This window comes from Apteryx rowi, unplaced genomic scaffold (assembly GCF_003343035.1).
Source record: "Apteryx rowi isolate R43461 unplaced genomic scaffold, aptRow1 scaffold_230, whole genome shotgun sequence".
Lineage (NCBI taxonomy): Eukaryota > Metazoa > Chordata > Aves > Apterygiformes > Apterygidae > Apteryx > Apteryx rowi.
The window spans coordinates 173,987-198,898 of NW_020448642.1; the positions used below are offsets into that span (position 1 = coordinate 173,987).

The following is a 24,912-nucleotide window of genomic DNA, read 5'->3' on the forward strand; positions in this document are numbered from 1 at the left end:
TTGGCACCGAGTTACAGTATTTAGTAATTTGACCATGAAGGAATACTAAAGAATCACGTTTGTTGTTTTTAAGATAACAAAGTATGATTGATTTGTACAATTTAAGCATAGTAAAGGCAACAGTCACTAGTTCTTAAGTTACCTATTGCAATTAAATATTCATAAAGGAAAAGAACACCTTCCAATATCCTGCAAATCTCTGTCTTTTCCCTATGTCGTCATCAACTGTGTAGCTTTTATAAGAGATCGATGAAAGGGGCAATGTCTTTAAAGAGTTTTTTTCTTTTTTAAGAACAGACTGATTTTTACATTATGTCTTGGTTATCTAATTGTGGTTCCGATGAGCTAGGTAAGTCTCAAACAGTTAATAAGTTTACAGGTCACTTCACAGAGTCAAAGCCCTGGCATTTTATGGCCTTCTAATGAGCCGTTAAACTGGAGAAGAGGTAATTAAATATGGTATTCTGGTACAATGTACATAGTACTGACTCCAGCTCTCTGATTTTAGGTTCCTCAGAAGACGATGAGGTCATTCAAGAAGGTCTCCTCAGGCTCAGGTCAGTCTTTTTTATAGCGTCTTACATGGCTGACTTCATAATACTGAGGTAGTGTAACACTTTTGGCCTGCTGCCTCAGAGCAGGAATGCACCCTGATGAACTTTGGGGGAGGGGGAATCATTAATTTTTATCCACAAGATTCAAGAGTTCTTGCTTGATGAATTTTAAGTGTTCTTCTGCAAAATAAATAAAAATTATACAAGGAACGCTTAGTGACAGTAGCCCACTGTTAAATATCTACTGTAAACCGTATGAGCCCAATGTTTTTAAAAGGGTTCTTGATCTATCAGAAAAGTATATTTACAGATGGCCATAAACATTACAGTCGCAGAGTAAATTTTAATTCCCTGAGTTACTTTCATCATACTTTTTACAAACGCTGGTTAGGCGTTATAACGAAGCAGTGCCCTCTAATCAAGACTGGACTATATACATATATATGTACATTTGACGCACCCACATGGCGGCAACGCCAGCCTGCCCGATCCTCTCAGCCGCCGCCGCCGCCCAACGGCCGGCCACCTCAGCCGGCGGCGGGAGGCACCTCGGGCGGCACCCGCGGCCGTTGCCCGGGGGGGGGCCTCGCGGCGCCCGCCGCGGCGCATGCGTGAGGCGGGCGGCGGCGGGGTCCTCCCCCCCGTGGGGCGTGGGCTCAGCCCCAGTCGGAGCACCGGTGTCCTCGCTGCCCGGCGTGGCGGCAGCAGGAGCTCCCTCCAGAGCCCTCCCAGCCCCGGCGGCGCTCACCGTGGGGTGCTCGATAGCCGCCGCGGGGGGTTGCGCTTCCAGTTTACCTGCGCGCCGCGCCGGGCCGGGCCGGGCCGGTGCTGTGAGCGTGTGCTCGCGCCGCTGGCGCGGCGGCGGCTGCTAAAGCGCGTAACGCAGCAGCGGGCGCTCGGCGCCGCGGCGCGCAAGCACGTTAAGGGCAGCGCTTAACGCCCGTGGCGAAGCAGCTGGGGGTGGCACCGGGAGCGAGAGCGCGGTTGTGAGGGGCCGGCGCAGCCTTTAATCCGGGGAGGTGAGCGGCTGCGCTTGCCGCCGTCCTGTCCTCCCCGCAGATACCTTGGGGGGGATAGGACAGCGAAGTCGTGCAGCTTGCTGTCTGTTCGGGTTACTTTAGGTGGGCAGCGGAATGCGGATCGTCTGTCTGCACCTACGGGGGTCTTCTCGGAGGGCGGGATTTTAGCCGTATCGGGCTTCTCCAAAAACGACCAGTTAGAGCCTCCTTAAATCTGACCAGGGAAGCAGTCTTTATCAGTTGCAAATCCACAGCTGAAAAACTGTTAATGTACGTGAGACCACATCCTGCAGTAAGCTCTCGGACGGCTTTCGATATCCTAATGCCCTCGGATTACATTCAGGATTAGAGCAATTTCGAATATTTTAAAAATGCCTCTCGCAGACCATCGATAGCGCAAACAAAAATCCACGGAATGCACCGTAAACCGTGCAAGAACGGTTTTCAGCCACTGACAGCCACGGCATTTCACTTTAACAGAAAATATTTGTAAGGGATTTACCTCAAACGATACTCCGATCCTGTATCAAAATAACACCTCCTGCAAACTACCGTGTAACTCCTTCAGCGAGGGTCTCCTCGTCTCTAACTACGAAGCAAAATACGCGCTTTAAAATACCGTGCGCGTTAAGAGGAGGAGCCGCGATTTATGAGTGTTATTTGCCAGCATGCCCCCGCTTCGGGTTTAAAAGGTTAAAACCGGGACTTCTGCGCCGGGCGGACGGCTGCTGCGCGCAAGTGTGGCTGGTTTGCGCGGTAGCGTGGCGCCGGCTCCGCAAAACGTGCTCCGGGGGAGGCGGCTGCCGGGCTCCGACCCCGGCGGGAGCGGGCTGAGGCGCTTGCTTGTAATTAAAGCGCTATTTGGTTAAGCAAACCGTCGTGATTATGCAGCGGATAACTTCATATCCTGGGCATGCACATGCGGGGTAAATCCCACTTCTCGTCGTTTCTGATAATGAAAAACGCGCAATTGAATCGGGGCGGAGTTCGCTTAGTTCACTTTTTTTTTTCCCGGAAATCTGAAACAAGCTGTTGGTTTAATATCATTCCCGCACCTCCGGTAAGACGCTCGAAGTCGGGGAAGACATTAACAGCCGGGAGGTGGCTCGGCGCGACCAGTCCCTAGTGTCTGAAATGCGCGGGGAGGCAAGTGGCCGCATTCTCCATTTGAAAGAACCCACATTTTTCTGGAAATGTTGAACAAAAGAGTTAAAACAAAGCCCTGCGCGGGTGCGTGTGTGGGAACCTCCGGGAAAGACCCGGCGCCTCCGGTGCCGCCGCGGACGGAGCGGCCGTTGCGCGGGCTCGCGCCGGTTCCTCGCGGGTCGGGCGGGCGCTTCTCGCCGTCCCGGGGGGCGGTGAGGCAGCGGGGATGCGGTCCCCACGGAGCCGCGCTCCAGCGCTCGCAGGCAAAGCGCTGCCCTCGACCCGGGCTCTCCGCGGCGTCTGTCGTGCAACCGCGGCAGAAAGGGAAGGCGGTTTTGGCGCCCAAACCGTAGGTGAGAGGGTTTTGGCGGGAAGAGCCGCTGCTCAGGAGAGTGCTCTCCCTCTCCCTCCCTCCCTCTCCCTCTCTCTCTTTCTCTCCCTCTCTCTCCGCTTTGCCTCCCCCACGCCCCCATCTCACCCTTTTAACTCCTGTGGTGCATTACCCGAGATCGGACACATCCCTCATCCGTCACCTCAGGACGGCGAAACCCAAGTCCCTTCCTCAGGGACCTCCCGCCCCTGTCCGTCTCGGGACAGACGGGCGCACACACACACACGGGATGGGAAATAACGACTCGAGGAGGGCATTAAACGTCCTGGAGTCACTTCGGGTCCTCGCCCGCCCGTGCGCAAGGAGCGCGGCACGAAGGGCTGGGGGGGGGGGGGGGGAAGGCTGCCTGGAGCCTGCGGGGCAGGCGCCGCCTCTCCGGCGGGCACCGCTGCCGCAGCGCCGAGCACCCCGGGCTGGGGCCGGCTCGCCCCGCCGCGGGGGGGCGCTTTCCCGGCGAGGGGCAGCAGCGGCCCCAAACCTGCCTCGGCGGGGGGGGGGATGTGGCCCGCCGCGGCAGGGCTTCCCCTCCCCCGTTTTAGGAAGGACTCCGCTGTAGCTGGGTTTAATAGAAACCATCGCGGAAACAGCGCGGACGTTTTGTTTGCTCGAGCATGAGCGGGGCCGCCGGGTTTGGCGGCTCGGTGCCGGGCTGCAGCAGCGACCCGAGCGAGGAGAGCGCGGGGCAGCGGCGCGGCCGGGCTCCGCGCCCAGCGCTGCGCGGCTCCTGCTTTTCCCGCTGCCGCGCGGYGGCAACTGCTCGCCGGGCTTTGCCGTGGGGAGTCGCGGCGGCACCCCGAACTCTGCTTGCAAGCGCAAAACACGCGTCTTGGTTCGCGTGCACGCGGGAGGATTGTTTCGGTTTTGCGCTTGGGTGTGTATGCGGAATAGAAGAAATCACAGTTGGGACATAAAAAGTTTTAGGAAGGCGACAAATTGGAAAAACAATACCATGGGTCTTGGTTTCACAGTTTCAAGGAAGCTCTTATTCTGCTTTTATACAGTGATCCAGTTTCCTATTATTGACCAAAGTTAGCATCTGTTTAGAGGGATGTACAAATAGGATTATGGTTTTGCATATGAAATGTATAGTAAACTAATTTTCCCCCACCTGGCTTGTTCTGTAGGATTTTCCCCCTTTATCTTTTTGGCCCTTCCACCCCTACCCCTAAGTATTTATGGCTGATTCTTTGTGAATGAATTTTGGAAGGGTGTTGGTGGTTGGGGGTCTGTTCTTTTTTTTTTTTCTTCCTTTTTTCTTTCGGAGAGTTCCCAGCTGGCAACAGCTCTCTACCTTCCAGAAAACTTGAAAGGATGATGTCCCTTGCAGGAAATGAATGAGTCGATAACATCTGACACCAGTGACCAGTCCAGTGACCCCAACCTTAATTCTACTAATACTGGAGGCCTGCAAATCTCAGTAAAGACCCTTTGCAAATTTCTCTCTCCCCCTTTCCATTTTACAAAATCTGCATTTATTTTTCAATGTAGGGAATACTTTGCAACTAGTATGTTTGCATTCAAAAAAATTCCCATTTTGTAGCCTTACATTTATTCCTTAAAAAAATCATGTTGTATTGAATTTTAATTCAAATCAAACTTGCTAACAAAAGACAATTTTTCCATTTAATGAACTCAATTCATTTGTGCCCATTAACCAATATTCTAGTCTCCAAGTATTTTATATACCAAATGTAGAAGAATAAGAAATCAATCTGAACAAATAAAGACTTTAAAACTGTATGAAACAGAATATTTTCTGCCTTTTGAAGGGTGGGATGGAGAGAACTAACATTTGATAAATATGCCCCACTCTGCTACAAGAAAGGGAGTTTTAGGCATTTCAGATAAGTATGGTAACCATTTTTTTCTTCAGGTAACCTTAATTTTGTTCAAAGCTGGGCTTTCACCTATGTTAAACCTCACATATTTATTAGATATTAGAAATCGTCATGGTCATAACATCCAAGCATATAAAATTACTGGTGATTTAATCTTGTAAAATAATCGCTATTGTAAAGGGGGAAGGGAGGTTACAAGCAAAGAGAAATGGTATATTGCACGAATGCGTAAGGCAGGTCAGTGCAGGAAGTCGACCTCCACTGTTGAAATAACCTATAGGAAATTTACGGTTGAAGACTGCAAAGGAATTTCAGGATTTAAAGCTTCTGCTCCGCTTGCCAGATTGCTTGTATTTCTACACTTTTGCCCACCCTCGCTTCCTTCTACCAAACGATCAAGCTGAGCACCCTGGTATTTCACACACAAATTAGAGGAGAGCAGGGGCATTTACGCTTTCCTGGAAGGCAACAACAGGAGTAAACAGGCCCATCGGGGCAAAGGCGTCCCCCTTAATTGGGCAGACTGATCGACGCCACTTCCAAAACAACAGCAAGTGCTTTGCAAATTCATAAAACCACTTATTCAAGTTCTGCACGGATCAGTTTGCTGCTTTGGCTTTTATTTGTGGGTGTGCGTGTGTGTCCATGGGATAAGAGAGGATGCCGGGGGGGGGGAGGGGGAAGAGAAGGAAGGGATTTTAATAAGAAAATAATTGAGCCCAGATTTTAACAAGTTATAGGCAACGTTTAAAGGTTATACAACACTGGATGTAAAGTGAGGTTGTATGTGAGTAGATGATCAGAACAGAAAAGGCAAAATGCTGTTTCCGTAATTTTATTTATATTCCTTTACTTGAAAGAGAAAAGACGGATGGAGAAGAAAACGGAATAATCTCACTTAATTAGGGGTTGGGGTTTTTAAGGTCTTAAAATTTATTACTTAAAATGCTCTTGGCCGCAGAGGCAACAACGGGAAGGGCTTGCGAGTTTACACAGTTTATAGCTGTGTACCTGTGAGAGTGGGGGAGCGGTGAATTTGTAAAGGGGTCTGTTCAGGCTGTTACATGTAACGCGCTTCTCTGCTAGGTTGCACCCCCCACCCGCTAGCAGTGAAGATTTGAAACTGCAGCCCCCGATCAGCATTATTCCTCTTCTCTTTGTCTTCTTCCTCCTGCCTTTTTTTTTCGCCTTCCTCCTTTCTAGCAAATCCTTTTCTCTGTCAGTCCTCCTCCTCCTCCTCCTCCTCCTCCTCCTCCTCCTTTTCCTCCTCCTTCCCCCCCCCCCACCGCCCTCCCGGGGAACAATCGCTGCTGATTGAGGTTCACTCTAATACCAGGCTTGAAAACTGGGCTCTTATTTAGGAAGTCATTAATCACATCCCCTCCCCCGGAAAGAGATGGCGGAGAAACCTGTGAAGTACAATTCCTCGCCCCATCCCCCTCCAGAAATGTTTTGAAACGCTAAACCCCAGCACAATCTGGGCCGTATGAAGGTGATACTGCGTTTCCGCTGCGCTTTTAATTTGAATGCGCGCGTAGTAACGCGAGGCAAGGGCGCGCGCGGGAGGCGGCTGCGCGCCCGCGCAGGCAGCGCCCCCCCCCCGCTCCCCCGAGGCCGGGCGGTGCCGGTCAGGTGCCGGCCCGGTGCCGGCCCGCCGCAGCGCGGCCGCGGTTCCGTGCGCGGCGCGGAGCTGCCCGCTCCGGGTGGGAGCAGCGGCCGGCTCGGGGACAAGCCCGTGGTGCGCGCAGGCGGCAGCGCGTGCTGGCACCGGTGTCCCCAGCGCATGTGCGCGGCGTTTACGCGTAGCGTTTGTAAACACCTTGCGCTCGCCTGTGCACGCGTACCCCACCGACAGCGTGTCCATGCATCCTAACCGCCGCCTGCCCGCCTCTGCTGAAAATTATTGTAATGCGAGCTGCATAAACACATGCATCCTCCTACACATTTGTGCGTGCACAGGAATACAGAAACCCCAAAATACGTCATCTCGGTTTCCCGTAAAGAAGTGTGCAGATTAGCTGTCGAAAAAAAAAAGTGCTTGAAATTTCTTGTTCATTCATAAATTATTTTGGTGTGTCAGCGTAGTTGAAATGGCGATTGGCTACTCCTGCCTCTTGCCAACCCCTTAAGGATCCGATGTGAAATTAGTAGCAAGAAAGCATGTAATTGACAAAGTCACGTGTGCGCAGGGGGCCAGAAACTGAGCGAGAGAGAAGGGGAAAAATCAAAAGAGGGAAAGCACATTAGACCATGCGAGCTAAATTTGTGATCGTTCAAAATCAGGATGTTAGATTAATACAGAAGACCGCTTCGATCCAAAGGGAAAGTTTTCATCTCACGAGTTTGGAGCAGAGGGCCCGTGGGGCAACATGGCCGAAGGTTAATTTTCTTTTTCTATTGTTTTACTATGATTTTCGCTCGCTCGCTCGCTCTCTCCTTTTCTCTCTCTCTCTCCCCCCCCACCCCCCTTTTAACCCAACTATGCATTACCCTTCTTTATCAGCTCGCGCGAGGGGGCTTTCTACAAACCTATTGTTGCAGATCTCAAAAACTGTTCCGTACCGCCCACACCGATTCAGAACCTGAAAAGCTTTCACGGGGCTATTGTTTGAATTGTTCCTGTTTGATTAAGCACAGTTTCAGCGGTGGGATGAGAAAACGGTTGTACACCTGTCCCCCCAACTTTAATCGAAAGTTTATTCCAAGGAGGGATGGATGCACGTTGGAAAATAGTGGTTTCAGCGCGGCATGTGCAATAACCAGTCGTTGTGCAATCTGCCCAATTTTGCTTATTCTCTCTCTTCCACCCCTCCTCACCCAGCCTCCCCCCTCGCCCCCGGTCCCGCGCCTTGCAAGGAGAGACTAATTTGGCTGAAAGTTTCTGCTGGGAAATGGGATCGGTCTTAAATCAGCAGTATTCAAGTAAAGTATCGCGTTCTGTGCTGTAATGTGGCTGAAAGATGGAGTTAAATGGAAAAATACACGTATGTACAGAAACGTGGGCTGTGCAAAGAGAGGGAGAGAGCCTCTACGCTGGGCTTCCTCTCTCTAACCTCTGGTGATTTTATTTTTTGACCCATTTTAGGGAGAAGGTTGCTTGGTTTAGGATTTGGTGTAAAACCGGGAAAAAAACCAAAAAAGCTGTTTTCGCAATTTGTTTTTGGTTTTGCTTTGTTTGCTTTATATTTTTCTGTTTCTTCTGTAGAAAGTCCTTTATACAGTGGCAAAAGGATGTTACCAGAATTTAACTCTTTGCTTTGCATCTTGTCCCCCCTCCTTTCTTTTTCTCCCCCCCCCCGGCCTTTCCCTCTTCCTCAGCAGGGGCGAGTAAAGGTGGAGACGAGCCCGGGAAGTTGCCGGAGCAGGAAGAAGAGGAATCCCAGGTTTTGCACGGGACAGGCCATTGCAAATGGTTCAATGTGAGGATGGGATTCGGGTTCATCTCCATGAGCAATCGAGAGGGAAGCCCCTTGGAGTCTCCGGTCGATGTCTTTGTACACCAAGTAAGACCCATTTTTGTCTTCCATCTCAGCCTGCCACATTCGGTTGAGCTCAGCGGGATTCCGGTTTCATGTGACGAGAAGTTACCTGTTTTTCCTAGATATTTAAGTACATCTGTAATTAAAAAGTTGCCGTAGGTAGAGGTTTTGTTGGCAGCATCCGATTTGAGTAAATAAGGTTGTTAGATTGTGCTAAGTCTCTGGCTGGAGATTTGTGCAAAAGGATAATGTTGTTTCTCCATATCTTACCCCGTGGTTAGGAAATCTTCCTGTGCTTTTTAGTTATTTTTAAATGTCACATCTTTCTTTTTAACAAGGTCTAATATTTGTTACCTGATGAGGCACAGATCACTTTCCCTGGAAGGTGATGAAAATTAAACTCAGAGAAGGATAAATAAACGTCCTTTTCATTTAAAAATCATTTGAATACATTTTAAAACTCTTTTCATGTAAACCTCGAATTGCTTTTTAAAAGCTTATCTGAGAGTAGTTAGTGAAATTAAAATATAATCATAGTCTTATTTTGCAGTAATTCAGACCTGAGAGTGTCCCCATGGTAATGCACCGCAGCATCTACATGGTTTGTTTGTTTGAAATAATCTCCTTGAAAAAATGTAACGATTAAGAAATAAGACCAAAAGCACTGTCTCTGCAAGGCTGTTGGACTGAGAAAAACCGTATCGCCATTGTTTTTGGTTTTTAAACATACTTGCGTGAACAGTGGTCATATTTTGAACATAGAAACTTGTGCGAATGCCTTCATGTGAAGGAGTTTCAGATGCAAAATCTATAAAATCACAAAATTGAGGGAACTTTTCCAAAGTCGTAGCAGGGCTTGTTAAGAAGGGGCATGCGTACACCTTCCCTGGTCGTTGTGTTAGTCTCCAGTTGCAACAATGCTGTTTTGAATTTCACTGGTCTTCTCAGAAACGTGGAGGTGCTCAAAGAACAGAAGAGCAGTATCTGCTAGGTAAAGAGACCATTTGGGGTTTGGCTCGGGCCATGTTATTGAGGCAAAAGGCATCTTAACTTTTTACATAGTTGTCCATTTTCTATGACGTTTGCAATGAAAGTGGGAGGGGGGGTCGCTCCGTGGTTATATGGTGAGTCCGTCTTTCTGTTTCCGTTTCATGGCCTGGCCTTATTTTGTGGTAACTTTCACCAGGCATTTTCGAGGAATATACTGCTCATTAGGTTAATGAAAAGGTGACGAGAACTTTGAAACGGGCTTCTTTCTGTGGCATGTAGCCTTGCTCCTTGTGGTGGTGAAGTGGATTTCTGGCCTTGCTGTGTTATGGGTATCCTGACCCCAGAGCCTGGACAGTATTAGCTGCTTACATTTGAAATTACGTACAAAGTGTGAAATCAAAGAAGAAATTTATTTTTCATGTAAAAACTATACAAAAAGATTTAAATTCTTACACTTCCTGCTTTGTACTGACATGTAAGGTGCCCCTCTCTTTGCTGCTACTACTTTTTGGAACTGAATTAATGAAATACTTACCAAAGTAGTAGCATTTTTCCTCGTTTCTCCCTTTCTTCCTCCCTTTGTACCTTTTTAAGTCATTAATTGCACTTTACAGTCCTATAAATTTACTTTATAGCTGAAAGAAAACTTTTTCTTCATCTAATTTTCTCTTAATACTCTTTATTCTCTTTGTTCCTCAAATAATAGAAGAAAAATACTTGAAGCATATCAGTGTTATTAATAAATAAATGTCCTGGAAAACAATGATTTTCTTAGAGCTGATTAAACAGAGAAGTGTTGAACTATCAGGTAGTGTTGTTCCATAATGAAAAGTATTCATAGAAAATAATAAAAAGGATGTGGTATATTTGGAAGTCTGTATTCAGTTGTGTCCTCTAAAAGATGTGGTCTTCTACAAGAAGGAAATGTTAGAAACATGTATGCTTGTTGATACTTTACTAATCTGCAATTTATCAATATTCTTACAGTTTCTAAAATGTGCTGGTGTATAAAGCAATGAAAAATGGCATGTTTCATTGTGCATAAACTGTGTGCCTCAGTCACTTCGAGTATTTCTTAGAGATATGTCTTACTGAGTGAATTTAGTAGTAGTAGTCCACTATGGATTGCTCTTGCAACAAAGAAAATACCTTATGTTTCTCATCTTTTTCTTCCTGCTGAAATCTAGGATAGGCATAAGCTTCATGGTGACATTAATCTTCTTTCCATCAGTCAAAAGTTGAATTTTTCTGTTTAACGTAATGGGGAGAAGCTGTATCTATTTTGGTTCAGAGTACCTTTTAGATAATTCATATTGCTATGTAGAATGCTTTGTGTTAGCTGACTAGCTGAGCAGAGGTAACAGTAGCAGCCAGAGCATAAAAATATCTTTAAATCAGTAATGTTATTTAAAGAGGGGGGGTTTCATGCTTTTACAGAGTCTATCGCTTGAACAGTGATTGCACCCTATTCTTAAGTTTTATGCATTTGAAAATTTTAATCATGTGTAAAGTCCCTTTGAGGCAAAGACATTAGTTTATTAATATGTCAGAACAAAATATTGCTGTTTAGAACTGCTTTGAAAACCGTTTTTAAAGTGTGTGCACGTAGTGTAGTGTGCATTCACCCATTCTGCAATGTATGTAGCTACTAAAATCATACAGATTCAGACAGTCTAAGTGGAGGAAGAAGCTACTATCTTATTTAGTCCAAGTCCTGTCAAAGGTAGCTTGAACCCTAATAATAGTTATACTGCCTGACCTTACCTTCTTTTCTTGGTGAAACTGTGCCAAGTTTAAGATCCTGCTATGAGCAAAAAACTTTTTAGATAGTGAAAATTCCTGTAATAGTTTAAGCTCATTATACCTAGTTTTCTGAACTTGCAGTATATAATTTTTCTTTCTTCTCGGAATTTCTCTTGGTAGTTTAAAGATTATAGTAATGTTTTTCTTAAGTCAATGCTTCACTAACTGTATACATTGATATATTTTTAGAGGACAATACTTGTGTTTGAGTCCCTCTTCTTCCTTATCCAATGAAAATYCTGTTCATGAAACAGCTGCAGTATTGAGGCTTTAAAACCCTACCTTTTAAGTCCTCCCTTCAGCACTAAGCATTTTGATTGATCTTCTCTGAACTACCTTTAGTTTGTTGTTACCTTTCTGGTAATGAGGTACCTAGAGCTAGACGCATTATTTCAGGTAGAAACATGTCAGCGATAATTTATGTGCATCTCTGTGTGTTTGTGCAATGTAAATAGGGTGCATTTGTAAACATTTACACTCTTGTCCTTTCTTAGCTTTATTCTGATACAATTTACATGTTTAAAGTCACCTGTTAGAACCGTTCAGTGTCATATAAAAATTACAAATCCTAAAAACTATTTAATTTTTCTGAACCCTGCCATGTCAAATGCAGTAATGTGACTGGTCCGTTGTGTTTCTTTTGCATAAAAATGAATGTTAGCAAAGTCAATCTTGTGTAACACTATTAAATCCAATGAATATGCCCCTTACCGCATTTGGCTCAGTATTGTTGCTTACATTGTTAATTGGTTAAAATGGAAGGTATATTATATCTTCTGTCATCTGAATTCTGCCCTTAATTATGTGTGAACTGTTCTTGTTAAAGATTATTTACTGAAATAAGTATTTGTCAAAGGGTAAAACTGAGACTGCTGAGGTGAGATAAGTGAAGCCTCTTCTGATGCACGTGGAAAAAAGGTGTTCGTTGCTATGAACTAAGAGAAGAGTTTGAGCCCTGAGAGAATCAGAAAAAGGATGGTTTATTGTTTGTTCAACTGCATATTCAAAATCGTACACACAACTCTGAGTACAACTTTTTTAGATGCTGGCAGTACAACATAAACACTGTGGATTCTTTTTTTGCTTACATTTTGTATGGATTATGTTGGAAAAGTGTTTAATTTCCCTGTGCTTGGTGTGAAGCTCAGATGTCAAAGATGATAATGAAGGGTGGGGTGGTAGATGTAAATAGATGCGTTTAAATCCGTGTTTGTGAATAACAGGTTATAATTTTATGTTCTGTTTCTGAGTGAGGATGGATTGTTCAGTTTAGAAGATGTTAACTTCGTTTTATAGTCCAAAATTCTCATTGCATGAAGAGTTTAATTTAAGGATTTCTGAATTGGGACTTTAAACATGATCTTTCCTCGGGATCCTTTTATGAGGTTGGGAGAGGAAGGAAGGGAGGAGCAGCAAGCAGGACTTGGTAAATTTTGTTTTCCCATTAAAAAGAACATGGTTGATTTAAAATTTTTCACTTTCATCTGAACTTTCTTTCAGTTATTGCAAGTACTGTTACTACAAGTTACTGTTTTTACAAGATTTGATTAAAAATGGAAGACATCCTTTTTTTCTTCCAGTGAATCTTTCTGCATTGACAATAGTTTGTTTTATAAACTCTGCTCCTATTTGTTATTTGTTGCAAGTACTTAGAAAAGAGGGAAGAGGAGAATTTCTGAGAATATTCAGTTATGATTGTAAACAGGCAGAAGAATAAATAGGAAGTTAAATACATATGCAGCATCTGAAATGTTTTTTCCTTTAATTTGACTGACCATCCTTTTTGATGCTGAATAAGATGCCTAATCTTTAAAGTCCTATTTATTTTAGTCATAGTTGAAGCACTTACACTATAAGATATACAAGACTGAGCATGGCATGATACATTGAATACAGACTGTCTCTAATATTATGAGCCATAGGATCCTATGCCTGTACAAGGATGGATTAATTCATTGGTACAGCTTTTCCATTTCACCATTATTACGCTGGGAGCTTGTAAAAGCTACTTAATTGCGCAGGGTAACTGAAGTTCTGGGCAAGCAAGTGGGATCAATAATAGATTGTTCTTTGTTGTTAAACGCGACCTAGCAATGCCACTTTGAAGTACAGAAGTCTCCGTGCAGAATAYGCTACTCCAAACCTGTCTGCCTTGTCTTCTGATGGGGACCAGGCAAGCCCAGTCCTAATCAAAACAAAAGGGGCTAGCAGGATTTAGAGAGGAAAGCTGAGGAAGGAAGTGACTGGGGAATAAACATGGTCCACAGTGAGCTTGTGTGCAAGAGATCTGGCGGAGAGCAGACCTACATAAAGACATGGGTGTCACAGACAGCAACCCCAATTCGTATCAGATCTATGAAGAGTAATCTGATGGAGGTCCCAAGCCAAGTTCAGGCCCGCAGCAGTTGTGCACACAGAGAAAGTTGACTTTAAATTGTGGGGACCATACATTTGTGATGTAGAGCAGTGCAGCCTTGTTTTGTTTTGTTGGTTTGTTTGTTTTTTTAATTCTGGCTACTAATTAGACCAAGTCCTACATTTCAGGCCCTGCCTGTGGACATAGAGACAGATGGCAAAAAAACGTAGAGGTTTAGATAGCTGACTGAAGCAACTTGTCTTTTGGAATTTAATTTATGGAGTTGTCATCTGTGATAAATACATTTCAGATTTAATCTGTTTACATCTAAAGCCAACATTACAGTGCATTTTTAATCTATAGACAGTATTTAGCAGTATTTAAGTGAATGGGAAGTCCGATTAAACCTAAACAGTGTTGATTCAGCTAAGATTTTGCTAAGCAAGTTTAAATATTTAATGTTYACACGCAAAAATCACAGATGTTCCAAAGAGAGAAGTCTGTAATGGGATAGTTTGTCTTTAGAGAGATTTCTGTCTTTGACAGAGGAGTAAGTAAACCCTTTCCAGAGCATGCTATCCTCCTTTTTTCCAAAACTAAGGAAGTTGTGCACAGGGCTTGGGATGCTGGAAGGAAGAGGATATTTTGTCTGGGGCACAAATAGAAGATATCAAAGCAGATATATGAACCTAAGCTAAGAGGAAATGAATTGTCAAATTGGAAAAAAAATGTTGCTGTTGTTGCTTGACCTGGTTTGCAACTAGATCACTGAGGTAGTATCTAGACCTGTTCAGAGTTTTATTGTAGACGCTCCATAAAATATACACCCATCCAAATAAGGTTTAATTTGTCTTCCTATATGTAACCCATTTTAGTAAGGGCCTGTCATCTTTCCCCCCGACATCAATAGAAGCAAAAGTAGGCCCATGAAGGTTTACAAAGGTATATAAAAGTGCCTGGAAAGGTTTGATCTAAAGATGATCTGAGGAACCTAGAAACAAAGAGGGTAAAGACCATTTATGATGTGTCTTAAATGAACCCAAAGAAATAAGGGTATGCTGTTTTTAAGATTTTTTTTTTTCTTTCCTTAAATCAACTGAAAGCTATGACTGATACTTAGCTCTTTTCAAGGGACAATTACACAGGACAGGTCTGGACTAGAAGTGTTTGCCTGCTGGATATCATTGGCAAAGGCAATGGATCCTTAAATTGCTTTTATATTAGAAGAGTATTAGTAAACACCCCTGCACGGAGGGTGAGGAAGTTCTTTTGATTGCTTGATTGTATTTATTTGGACAAATTGGTGTCCTGGCTCTTCCTCAGATTATTTTGGCTGGTCTTGATTTGTTTGGGGTGGGGGGGGTAACTCCTCTTGGGAGATGGCTAGAGTCCAGAGGTGGCTCAAGCTGCTTGTGGAGCAGCTGCCAAAACTGCTGCAAGTTTTACAGTCATCTGTATTAAAGAAAAGTGGCAGTGATTTTGATTTTTTCTTAACATGCAGCAGGTCAGCAGCTGCTCTGCAAGCAGCTGAGTTGTCTTTGCAGTAGCAGTGTGGTGAACAGGCCACTCTTCCTTGTGAGAGTCCAAGGCAACGGCTTTATGTGGACGTTTGACATTTGGCAGCAGTGCTGTTTAAGTGAGCTTCAAGAGCATTTATAGCTCTCTCCCTCCTGGGCCAGCACAAGTGCTCATGCAGCTGCATGGTGAAGCCAGTTGGGGAACGCTTGTTCTGTTGTTCAGCTGCATCAGTTTTCGTATCTTATAAACTACGTGGCCCCACAAGTAAGGGTGGGCAGAGCTGGTGCTGTGGTGGGGCAGGCAAGGAGGTGGGCAAGCAGCTAGGGTGAAGTGAGGGTGCTGGAGAAAAGAGAGTTTGGAGCTACTGTCACAGAAATGTGAGTGAAGACTCCTCTGAAAGCAGTGGAATGAAATGCATTCAGGACTGGACTAGAAGTGGACTGAAATGAAATGCAGCCTCCTCTGGTGCAAAATGGCAGGATACTAGTATTAGCTTCTGGGGAGGAAGAGAGAATGAAAGTCACAGTGGCTTTAAAAAAAAAAAAAGAAAAAAGGGGGGGCACACAGGAAATAGCACAAGCCACATAGATAATTCACATAGATTAAAAAAATCACATAGATAATTTGTATTCCAAAGATCTAATTTAGTGCTCGAATAATATTTTGGAAGGAGGGAGGTTGAAGGGTTTGGTTTGGTTTTGATGGCATCAGATGTTAGTATTTTTCACCTGTTAAATTGTATTTTCATACATTTTTTACTTTTAAACTATTAATTTAAATATAGTGATCACTTAGTTGGGCTTTAAATGTCTTTCTTTAAAAAATACTTTTGAGGCAGCTGCTTATTTTAAATATCTCTTAACATTTTAAGTTTAAGATGTTCTCAGAATTCCTCTCATCAGTCCTTTGTGACATTTTCTGTGTATTTTCTCAGTACTTGCATAAAACAACATACTTGTGGAAGACATAAGTTCATTAACTTCAGTCAAAAGTGACCTGATTAAATGCGGAAATATAGCTAGATCACTTATTTTTAATATACTTGATTAAAATAACAATTGTGTTCTTACTATTATTAGAGGATTTTTAGTGATGTTTCCCTTTTACTTCTGTTAATATTCTTCATTATTATATGAAATAATGATATGCCTTTAAACCAAATCCCATTCACTATACTTAATTGGGAAGTTCAGTTGCACTTTCAGGGGGTATCTGAGTAAATGCATGAACAATCAATATTTGGAATATATTATTTGTTTACAAAATCTATATTCCATGAGTATGATGGAATTTATGATACTGTGTTAGAAAACCCTAATGTTATAATTACACTCATGAGTACTCCTCGTGAATATAGCTGATAGTGGCTTTCCCATCAGTTATCTGTTCTCACAGAGGCTCTTTTCTAATTAGTCATGGTAATTTATAGGTGTGCAGCTTTGAGGGATTTTTCTGAGTTGCTTTTATTATAGTGCCACTTGAGGCTACTTTAACACTTGTGTTATAACTTCTTTTGTTTATGGGTATATAAATTCATGTACCAAAATAATCCCTGGACTGAAATTGAGCATAAATGTGATAGCACTTGTGTATTTTAGCAGACTAGACTACACATGAAGTTGGTTGTTTTCGAAGTACAGGTGTCTTTAAAATGAATAGTGCACCTGTGCTATAATTTTAAAACTGTTTTACTTCATTTTACAACTGTATTTTGCAAGCTAGTAACCAAAGTCTTGGTTGCCTTTATAGGCTATTTCTAATAATACAATATTGGTAGAAATATGGGGTTTTAAAAAGCCTCTGCTGAAACATGTGTAGTAATTTCTGAATATTTTTAGACTCATATTGGAAATATAAAAATATATATATAAAGGTTTTAATCTAGAATGTGCTCACTAAGAATACCCAAGCTGACTTCTGAAGACTTTGGATTAGACCCTTAACAAACTCCTAGTATTTAACATTTAGATGTATATTGGTATCTTGCACTGTTTACTTACCTAGTGTAAGACACAAAGGTTGCACATTTTGAGAATTAGCCCTTGCTGACACTAAAATGAAAAAACATCAAAGTATTACAGGCCAGTTTGCTTCCCCCCACACACACACACCAAATATGGTCAGTAAGTCAGGTGAACTGAAGTTTGAGAATGATTTGAACAGCAGACAGAAATTTTTCCATAATGTAATTTTAAACCATTTCATCCTTCTTTTCTTGTGGATATTACAGTGCAGATGGGCCAAACCCTACTCCATTTTCTTATGGGAGGCAGTCCCACTGACCTGTGAAACCTGTTCAGTAAACTGGACAGCATTTGTGTAAATTAGGAGCGTATTTTAAGCCTATCATATGAAAGATCTTACTGGAAGTATTCGGTGTATGCCCTTTGCTTTTGTGTGTTTTGTTGTGCTCAAAACTTTGAGGACCATATAATGATCTGATTTGTTCCCTTTATGTTTCCTAAAATGTAAAAGTAAAGTAGGGTTTGGTTCAGTGATGCTTAATTAAAAGTTTAATGTAAGGTCCTTAAAATCATACAATTTAATATTATGTATATGGATGAACTTGATATTTATGTAACTTTATATACTTTACACAAGACGCTAATTTTTTGGTACTGTGAATGTATAACACTTAATGTCCTATGCAGCTAAATTCAGCTGACCACTAATCTGCCAGGCTGCTTTGATGCAAAGCATCAAGGTCTGATGAGGTCTTTTTAATTTCACCATTAAAAAACTGCTTAGTCCCCAATCATTCCATCAAAGGAGGAAAGAATGGTAGAAGAAATTCGTGAAGTGCTCCCAGTGTGAATAGGACCTGTCACCATGTGGGCACACAGGTTCTGCTTAAGGGGAATGAAGTTTGCTGTTTCAGTGAAAAACACCTTGGGATCTTGAACAACTGTTCAGAAATCCAGAGAAACTCAGGGCCACCTGTATGGAGACTTTTCGTTTCCTAGCAGGGCTGATAGGAAAATACTCTGAAAAACTTTGTAACCTCAGCATAGCATATGTGTGCTCACAAGGAGGAGGATGGGAGCCCTCCTTACACCGTCCTTTCCCCTCTGCCACCGTTTCCCCAGGCCCCATGTCAGGCATGTAGAGCTCCTGCCCAGGAAAAGGGCCGTAGGGGGGGACGAGGTACCTGAGCCCCCGTTCAAACGGGAGAGGGTGCACAGGTTACAGATTTGGGGGCATAATATGGTCCTTAAATACATATAAATTAAGTTCGTCAAAAAGTTACCATTTCACAAAATAGCTCTCCAGTGCAGTGATTAAAGTCTCCTTTGGCTGTGACAAACATGATGTTTTGCTTGCCTGCTTCATTGTTTGTTTTTGTGTTAATTAAGAAACACTTTTTTTTTTAATAGCTGTTCTGTATGAATCAAAATTACAGTTGTTTAATGTTTTCACATGGGATCTTTCACAGAAACTTTCTAATGGGTAGGAAATGTAAGGCAGACATTACACCAACAAAGTGGGAACTTTTAATGTATGGGTTTCTTGAATACAGGTCTACATACATGTAATATGCACATTATTTTTTTAATTAACAGGATGTTTAACAGGTTATTCTGTTTGTTGTGTGTGATTCTGGTTTAGGAAATGGAATATTACTACAAGCCTGAAACAAATAAGTAAAATAACTTTTAGAAGGGTTTTTGACTGTCTTCAAGAATTAGCGATACCAGTTGTTTAAGATACGAAACTTGTAAGGTGATTGGTCTGAATTTGAGGCGGATAAATGAATAAACAATATTAGTAATTTGGAATTTCATTATATAGAACTTTGCATATCACCACTGATTTTAATGAAACTATTTACAAAGATAGAGGATTGTGGGATTGAACTGTAGATAGCAGGAGAGCAGAAGACTTTAAAGGTACATTGTCAAGATGAAGATCATATCTTCAGATTTAGCACATTCAGGATTCAGACAAATAAAATCTTTGCTTAAACTATTTTGAATAGGATTTTGTTTGTTTTAATTCACACTTCTGTTAACACTTAATGCAGCAATAAATACCACAGTTTTCCTAGTATTTGCAGGATTGCTTAGTTCTCCTGGATTGTAGACTATTAAAAGCCCCAGGAAAGTCGGCTATCAAATTCTCCTTGCAATACCTTCTTTCGCTCAAGAATAAAAAAAAATCTACTAAACACACTATCTAAAACGTGATGTATCAGATTTGAAAATGTTTTAAGTTATTTAAATTCAAAGAAATCAGGTTGACAAGCTCCCTTTAAATTTGGTCTATGCATTTGTTATCTTCAGTAGAAATTAGTAAAGAATTTTGTACAAAATAAAAATATGCATTTTCCATTTTATATGATGTCTTTGATTTAATGATTATTTACAGCTATTTTTGCAAGACAGTGATTACTTTTTTTTAATTTATCTGTGGTTTGTTTTGAGCAGCAAAACCTCTTTATGTTTAATAATGTAATTGCTGGATATTTTTCCCCAAAGAATTTTTATATTAATCTTCAATATTTTATTTTCCTGAAGCAATTACATGGTTATTAAAATTGCAGATCACTTTAAAGGGAATGATTTATTTTTGTAATATAATTCTTTCATTTTTACTATTAAATATTGACAGTTTATTAAAGTGCTGACTTATTCCATGATTACATATATGGTTTACTGTTATTCTTCCTCACATGGGTCGTACCTTCTCAAATAATAGTTTCTTACCAGGGGACAACTGTAAATGGACCAAGATCAGACTCTAACATGGCCACAGCACTATGCTCTTGCCAAAGATTGATAACTTTTGGTGTTCATTGTTCAACAGTATACTCAATGTTTAAAATCTTGTCTGATAACTTACATGTTAATATAATTATCTCATAATCAGCAATTGTTTTTATTTGATTGCATATAAAGAGGTATTATGCTTTTATATTTATAATTTGTTCTCCTTTTATTCATACTTAGTTTAAAATTGATTCTCTATTACTAATATGTTCACTGATTAGAAAACATGGGAGCTAAAGCAGCATTGACCTCAATAGGTGTCACGAAGTGCAGTTATAGTATATTTCTCTTGAGGAGTACTGAAGTAATTGGCATACAGTGATTGTTTTCTCTTCTGATATTTCTGATTTAAGGATAATGAATATAATTTACCTAATAATTCCTACAGATTGTTCAACTTCAGTTTAATTGCTTTCTAATCTTTCTTCCATTTAATTTGCATTTTAAACATTCAGTATGTTTTAATTACCCTATAAGGACCAAATGTTACTAAAATTAAGAGACGAAATGCTGACCTGGGTGAAATCAAAGACAAAATGGCCAAGAACTTTCAGTAGGTACGCACAATTTTCTCTCAAGGATTTTTTTCTGACGGTTTCGTTGGGGACTTGAGGTATTTAAAACTGAAAAGTTTGATCAAATAAATGTGCGGTTTTTTGGTGTGCATTGGCTATCATTCAGTATATTTGCTTTTAATATGTGTTTGCTAGTGCTTTACAACCTTTAAAATTCCCCCCCAAGTCTTAATTATGTAACAATATCATTTGTATGAACTTATTATATATGAACATTTGTTCATATAAATTTCATGCAGCATGCTCAGCTGTGCAGAATTAAGAGAAATGTGACTCCTCTTTATTTACATCTTATGTGGTAGAAAATGCTCTGTTGGTTTCCTTTGTTCATTTTCACCAGGGTCCTGATTTGTTTGAGTGTAGCTTTACCATTTTGTAGACAAGTTTGAAATTCCTGGCATTTCAGATTTAAAAGAGGACTGACTTGAAATAGGATTATTTACTGATAGGATGTAAAAGAATATGTACTGGTCTATAGCTTTGTCCACATAAGTTAGCATATAAAAAATTTAGTAGGTTTTTTTTTGTTTCTCTGTATAACTTTGTTAAACAGTTGGCATTTAATTTGTATTTAATTTATTTAAATTTATACATCTTACTAGCATTCTGTTCTTCTGGGCACATTTATATCTCACTATCTAATTGTGTAAGGTTACAGACAAAAATAGCAAATGTTTTCCTCATTAAATCTGTATGGAATAAAATTATCAAATAATAAATGTACATGTTGAAAAAATACAGAAAATAGTAATTCTTGCTTCCTTTAAAAATGTAATTGAACAATACTGATTACCTTATGGTGGTAAAATATTTTTAACACATTTACTAGACAAAATGTTTTCTTTGTCAAAAACAGCTGCTCAGATCTTGAAATTTTTTGTTTTCCATGAATTTGACTGATTTTATAAAGAACTTTCTTGTATTAATGTTGCAATCAAAATGTTGCCTTTACAAAGCTAAGAAGTAAAATTAGCAAAATGAATTAAAATGTTACTCAAAGTACAATGAGAACAGTTCATGGTGAATTAATACAAAATACCTTAAATACTTGCATGCAAGCCTTGTTTGCAACTTCTGCAGTGTTCCTGCCTCTTTCAAGAAGTACATTTAACAATGTAGGTCAGTTTGCAACTGCTGCATAAAGGAATGGCAGAGACCAATGTTCATTTTCCCTTCTGGATTAGTGCATTCCAAATCCATGTAATTAGTATCTATAAGGGGCCAAAAATAAAGATTCTGGGTCTCTTCTGCTCACTGACAAGGTTTGCCAGTCAGCTATTGAGTTCTCTGTTGTGCTACACTTGGTATGGGTGGAGGAAAACCCTGGCCATGCAGAGATTTAACGATTTTTCTTGCTATAGCCATTTTATTTATTCTCTGCTTGCTCTCCGATATTCAGATAGTACAGGTTGCTTCTGACAACATACAAGCTTGTTTGTTTCACACTGCCTTGGTAATGAAGGTGCTGTAGGGAAAATCCTGTTAGTACCTCCACTGGTTCAAACTGATGCATGAATGGAATCACTGCAAATTTTTTGTTGTTTTTCTTATGCATATTTTTATCTAAGATCACTGTGAACTGTAAACAATGGCAGAGCATCAGCAAATACAGTAAACAACGCATCTGAAATCCTCTTCTCAGTTATGTCTTTTTAATACATAGATTAATTGATTGGCTGATGTAAAGACAGAAATAATCCAATTCTGCTGTTCTTCATGCCACTGGCAAAGTAGGTGTGAGGATTGTGTTCTTTTTTTTTTTTTTATGAAGCAATATGAGCCCTTAACCAGTGTTAATGTTTTAGCTAAGAATTTAGTTAGAGGAATTTAGCTAGGCAAATCAGCTCTTTAAAAGTGAGGTGTGTGACCGCCTTCTCTTCAGCCGGCGGCTGCGCCTCGGAGCTCGGCAGCCTCGGTGCCTCGGGTTTGAGGATGGCGCGGAGGAGCAGCGCGCTGGGCAGCCGAGCAGAGGGGCGGCGGGCGGGAGCCTCCTTAAGATCGCCCTCCCTCCCCCCTGCCCGGAGGAGGCTCGGTGTGAGGAATTTGCACCCTCGTGGCTCAGGTTGCAGGCCCTCATCAAACCGGGGAAGCCAGGGTCAGGGCTATTCATTGCCTATCACTTCCTTGGGCCATTTATAACCCGGTCCTCTGCCTGTAGTTAATAGCGTCAGTGATTGATGTAAAAGATTCAGAGATTTTTCTTTTTATTAGTCTCTTAATATGGTTTAAATCGTTCTTTAAAAGAAAAGCTAATTTAGCGCGTAACACAGAACTGGAGATGCTGCTTAGTATTTTTGAGAATCCAAATAACGGTACATCAGCTATCTTGCTGAGGGTCTGAGTTGTTTGAGGTGGCAGTTCTTTCTAAACTAACAGGTTTAAGGCTGCATGTTTCCTCTTCAGCAATAAAACATCCTCTCCATCAGTTAAGAGGGCAGTGCTGTAAAAATGCTAGTGCAGTGCCAAGGGGGAGGATGGTGTTTCCCATTCTAGAAGGCCAATTTCTGATCAGCTGCAGAGCAATCAATCTCCTGCAAATGCAAATTAAAGAATTAGCAAAAAGAAGAGCAGGGCGTTCATCTATGTTTCTGCTTTTCTAAAGGCTTGCTAACGCTTATGCCGGTGCTCAGCGCCATAGTAGCACGTGTTTACATGGGGAACTATTAAAGACATAAGCACTTTTAAACTGAACCGGGCTTAAAGCAAACACCCGGTGCTTTGTCCTTGTCTCCGCGCCCCGAATGAAGCACGCGGACCACCCAGCGGCCGGGGCACCGCAGCCTCCGCCGCGCCCGGCCGCGGCCGCCCAAGATGGCGGGGAGCCGGGGCGGCGCGGCGCGATCCGGCGCGATCCGGCCCGGCGGGGGGGGGGGCGCCCCGGGCGGGGCCCCGCCGCCCGCGGAGGTGGCGCCGGGACCCGCGCGCATTAACCTGGGGCCATGGCGCCTTTCGGCACGCAGGTCCCACCCATGCAAGGCCCGGGGCGGCGAGCGTCACACTTTGTTTCTCCGCAGAAAGGGTCCCCTTGCCCCCTCCCCTCCCCTCCTCTCCTCCCCCAGAAAGGGAAGAAAACACTGCTTTTTCTTTCACTGCTTTCGTCACGTGATTTCCCTTCTCGTGAGTCACGGGTAGGGTTGAAGGTGAAGCTGAGTGAGGCAGCCATGAGAAATCTAATTTTAGCGTTTCTGTCAAACTTGGTCGAAACGGCCTGTGCGGAATTCGTAGTGCAGGATCCGTGCTTGCAATAATTGCCGTTCATCTTGAAACACGGTGCCTTGCTCTAAACCTTGCAACCCTAGGGCGGGTAGCTCCCCTCAGGCCAGGCCAGGCCGCGCCACGGCCAGCGCTGATCCCGCGTGTCCCCTGAAGCCTGCAGCACGGGGTTGTGCGGGGCTGGGGACAGCGCGTTTCCTCTCCCGCCTGGCAGCCGCCTCGTGTGGTGTCTGCGTGAGGAGGTGCGTGGGCCCTGGCGGGGAGGGCAGCCCCCACCTGGCATCTGTGCCGGCCCTGGTGCAGTTTTTGCCTCGCAGAAGAATAATAAACTCGTTTTAACAGCGAGATTGCAGTGCTTTACTGGGGGGAGGGGGGGAGGTGTTGGCTTTTTTTTTTTTTTTTTTTTTTTTTAGTCCCTGCTCACATTCAAAACTACTTTGAAGGCAAATGCAACCTCCTTCTTGCAAGCAGATGAAACCAGAGAAGTGTAACATTTTGTGTTTGCAGGATATGGCTCCTTGATGGCTTTGTTGCTCTTTAGAGTAAAAATAAGTATACTATGTGAAGGAATACGTAAGGGTATGATAAAAAGTTAGGGATTCAGTTATTTCTGGGTCCTCACAGTAAATAGCTTAATTTCCTCTCATAATGATCAAACAAAATGTGCTACTAAATAATACCTTGTGTTGAAGAAGTCATTTACAGAAATATTTGAGATTTTTAAAACAAAAAACTRCATTTTTAGCAACAACCAGTTATTCTATTAAACTTGCTTTACTAATTTTGCTRTAAAAATTACTATAATTTTCAGATTTTTTTCACCTCGTGGCTTACAATTTCTCTTTAATTTAACCTCAGAATTTTGTAGCATGACAACACAAAGCAAACCTTTGCAAACTATTCAGCAGAATTACCTGCTTTTGTTTGTTTTGAAGGAGAACATAGTCCTTCGTGCTAAAAAGTCATTCAAAAAGATTAATGATTGTAGGATTCCGATCTTGCAAACACTTGTTCTTTTAAGTAAGAACTATTCGTGTAAATAAGAGTTTCAAGATTAGGACTTTAAATATGCAACTTCTATAATTATTCATTCCTAAAAACGCTCTTCTACTTTAGTCTGGCCTTGGGCAAAGTTCCCCAAGGACTCAATGGGATTTTTTTTTCTCTTGTGTAAGGACTATAGTTTCACTGCTTAAAATATTTTTTAAAAGATTTGAGGAGAGGATTGGTGGGCTGTTGCTTTTTTGTTGTAAGTGTATATATA

The 24,912-nt window shown here is 42.2% G+C and overlaps 1 protein-coding gene across 4 annotated transcripts in view; it reads left to right on the plus strand.

The window, feature by feature from the left end:
* Positions 1-523: 523 nt before the first annotated feature.
* Positions 524-24,912, plus strand: part of LIN28B (lin-28 homolog B) — a 98,385-nt gene continuing 73,996 nt past the window's right edge. The window contains exons 1-2 of one of the 4 annotated variants that reach the window (XM_026065722.1): positions 524-557; positions 8,267-8,451. In XM_026065722.1, the coding sequence (XP_025921507.1) occupies positions 524-557; positions 8,267-8,451 (219 nt within the window). Of the gene's footprint in view, positions 558-7,158; positions 7,328-7,839; positions 7,871-8,266; positions 8,452-24,912 lie in introns of those variants that run through there. The other 3 variants (XM_026065726.1, XM_026065724.1, XM_026065725.1) reach the window with 3 other exon arrangements.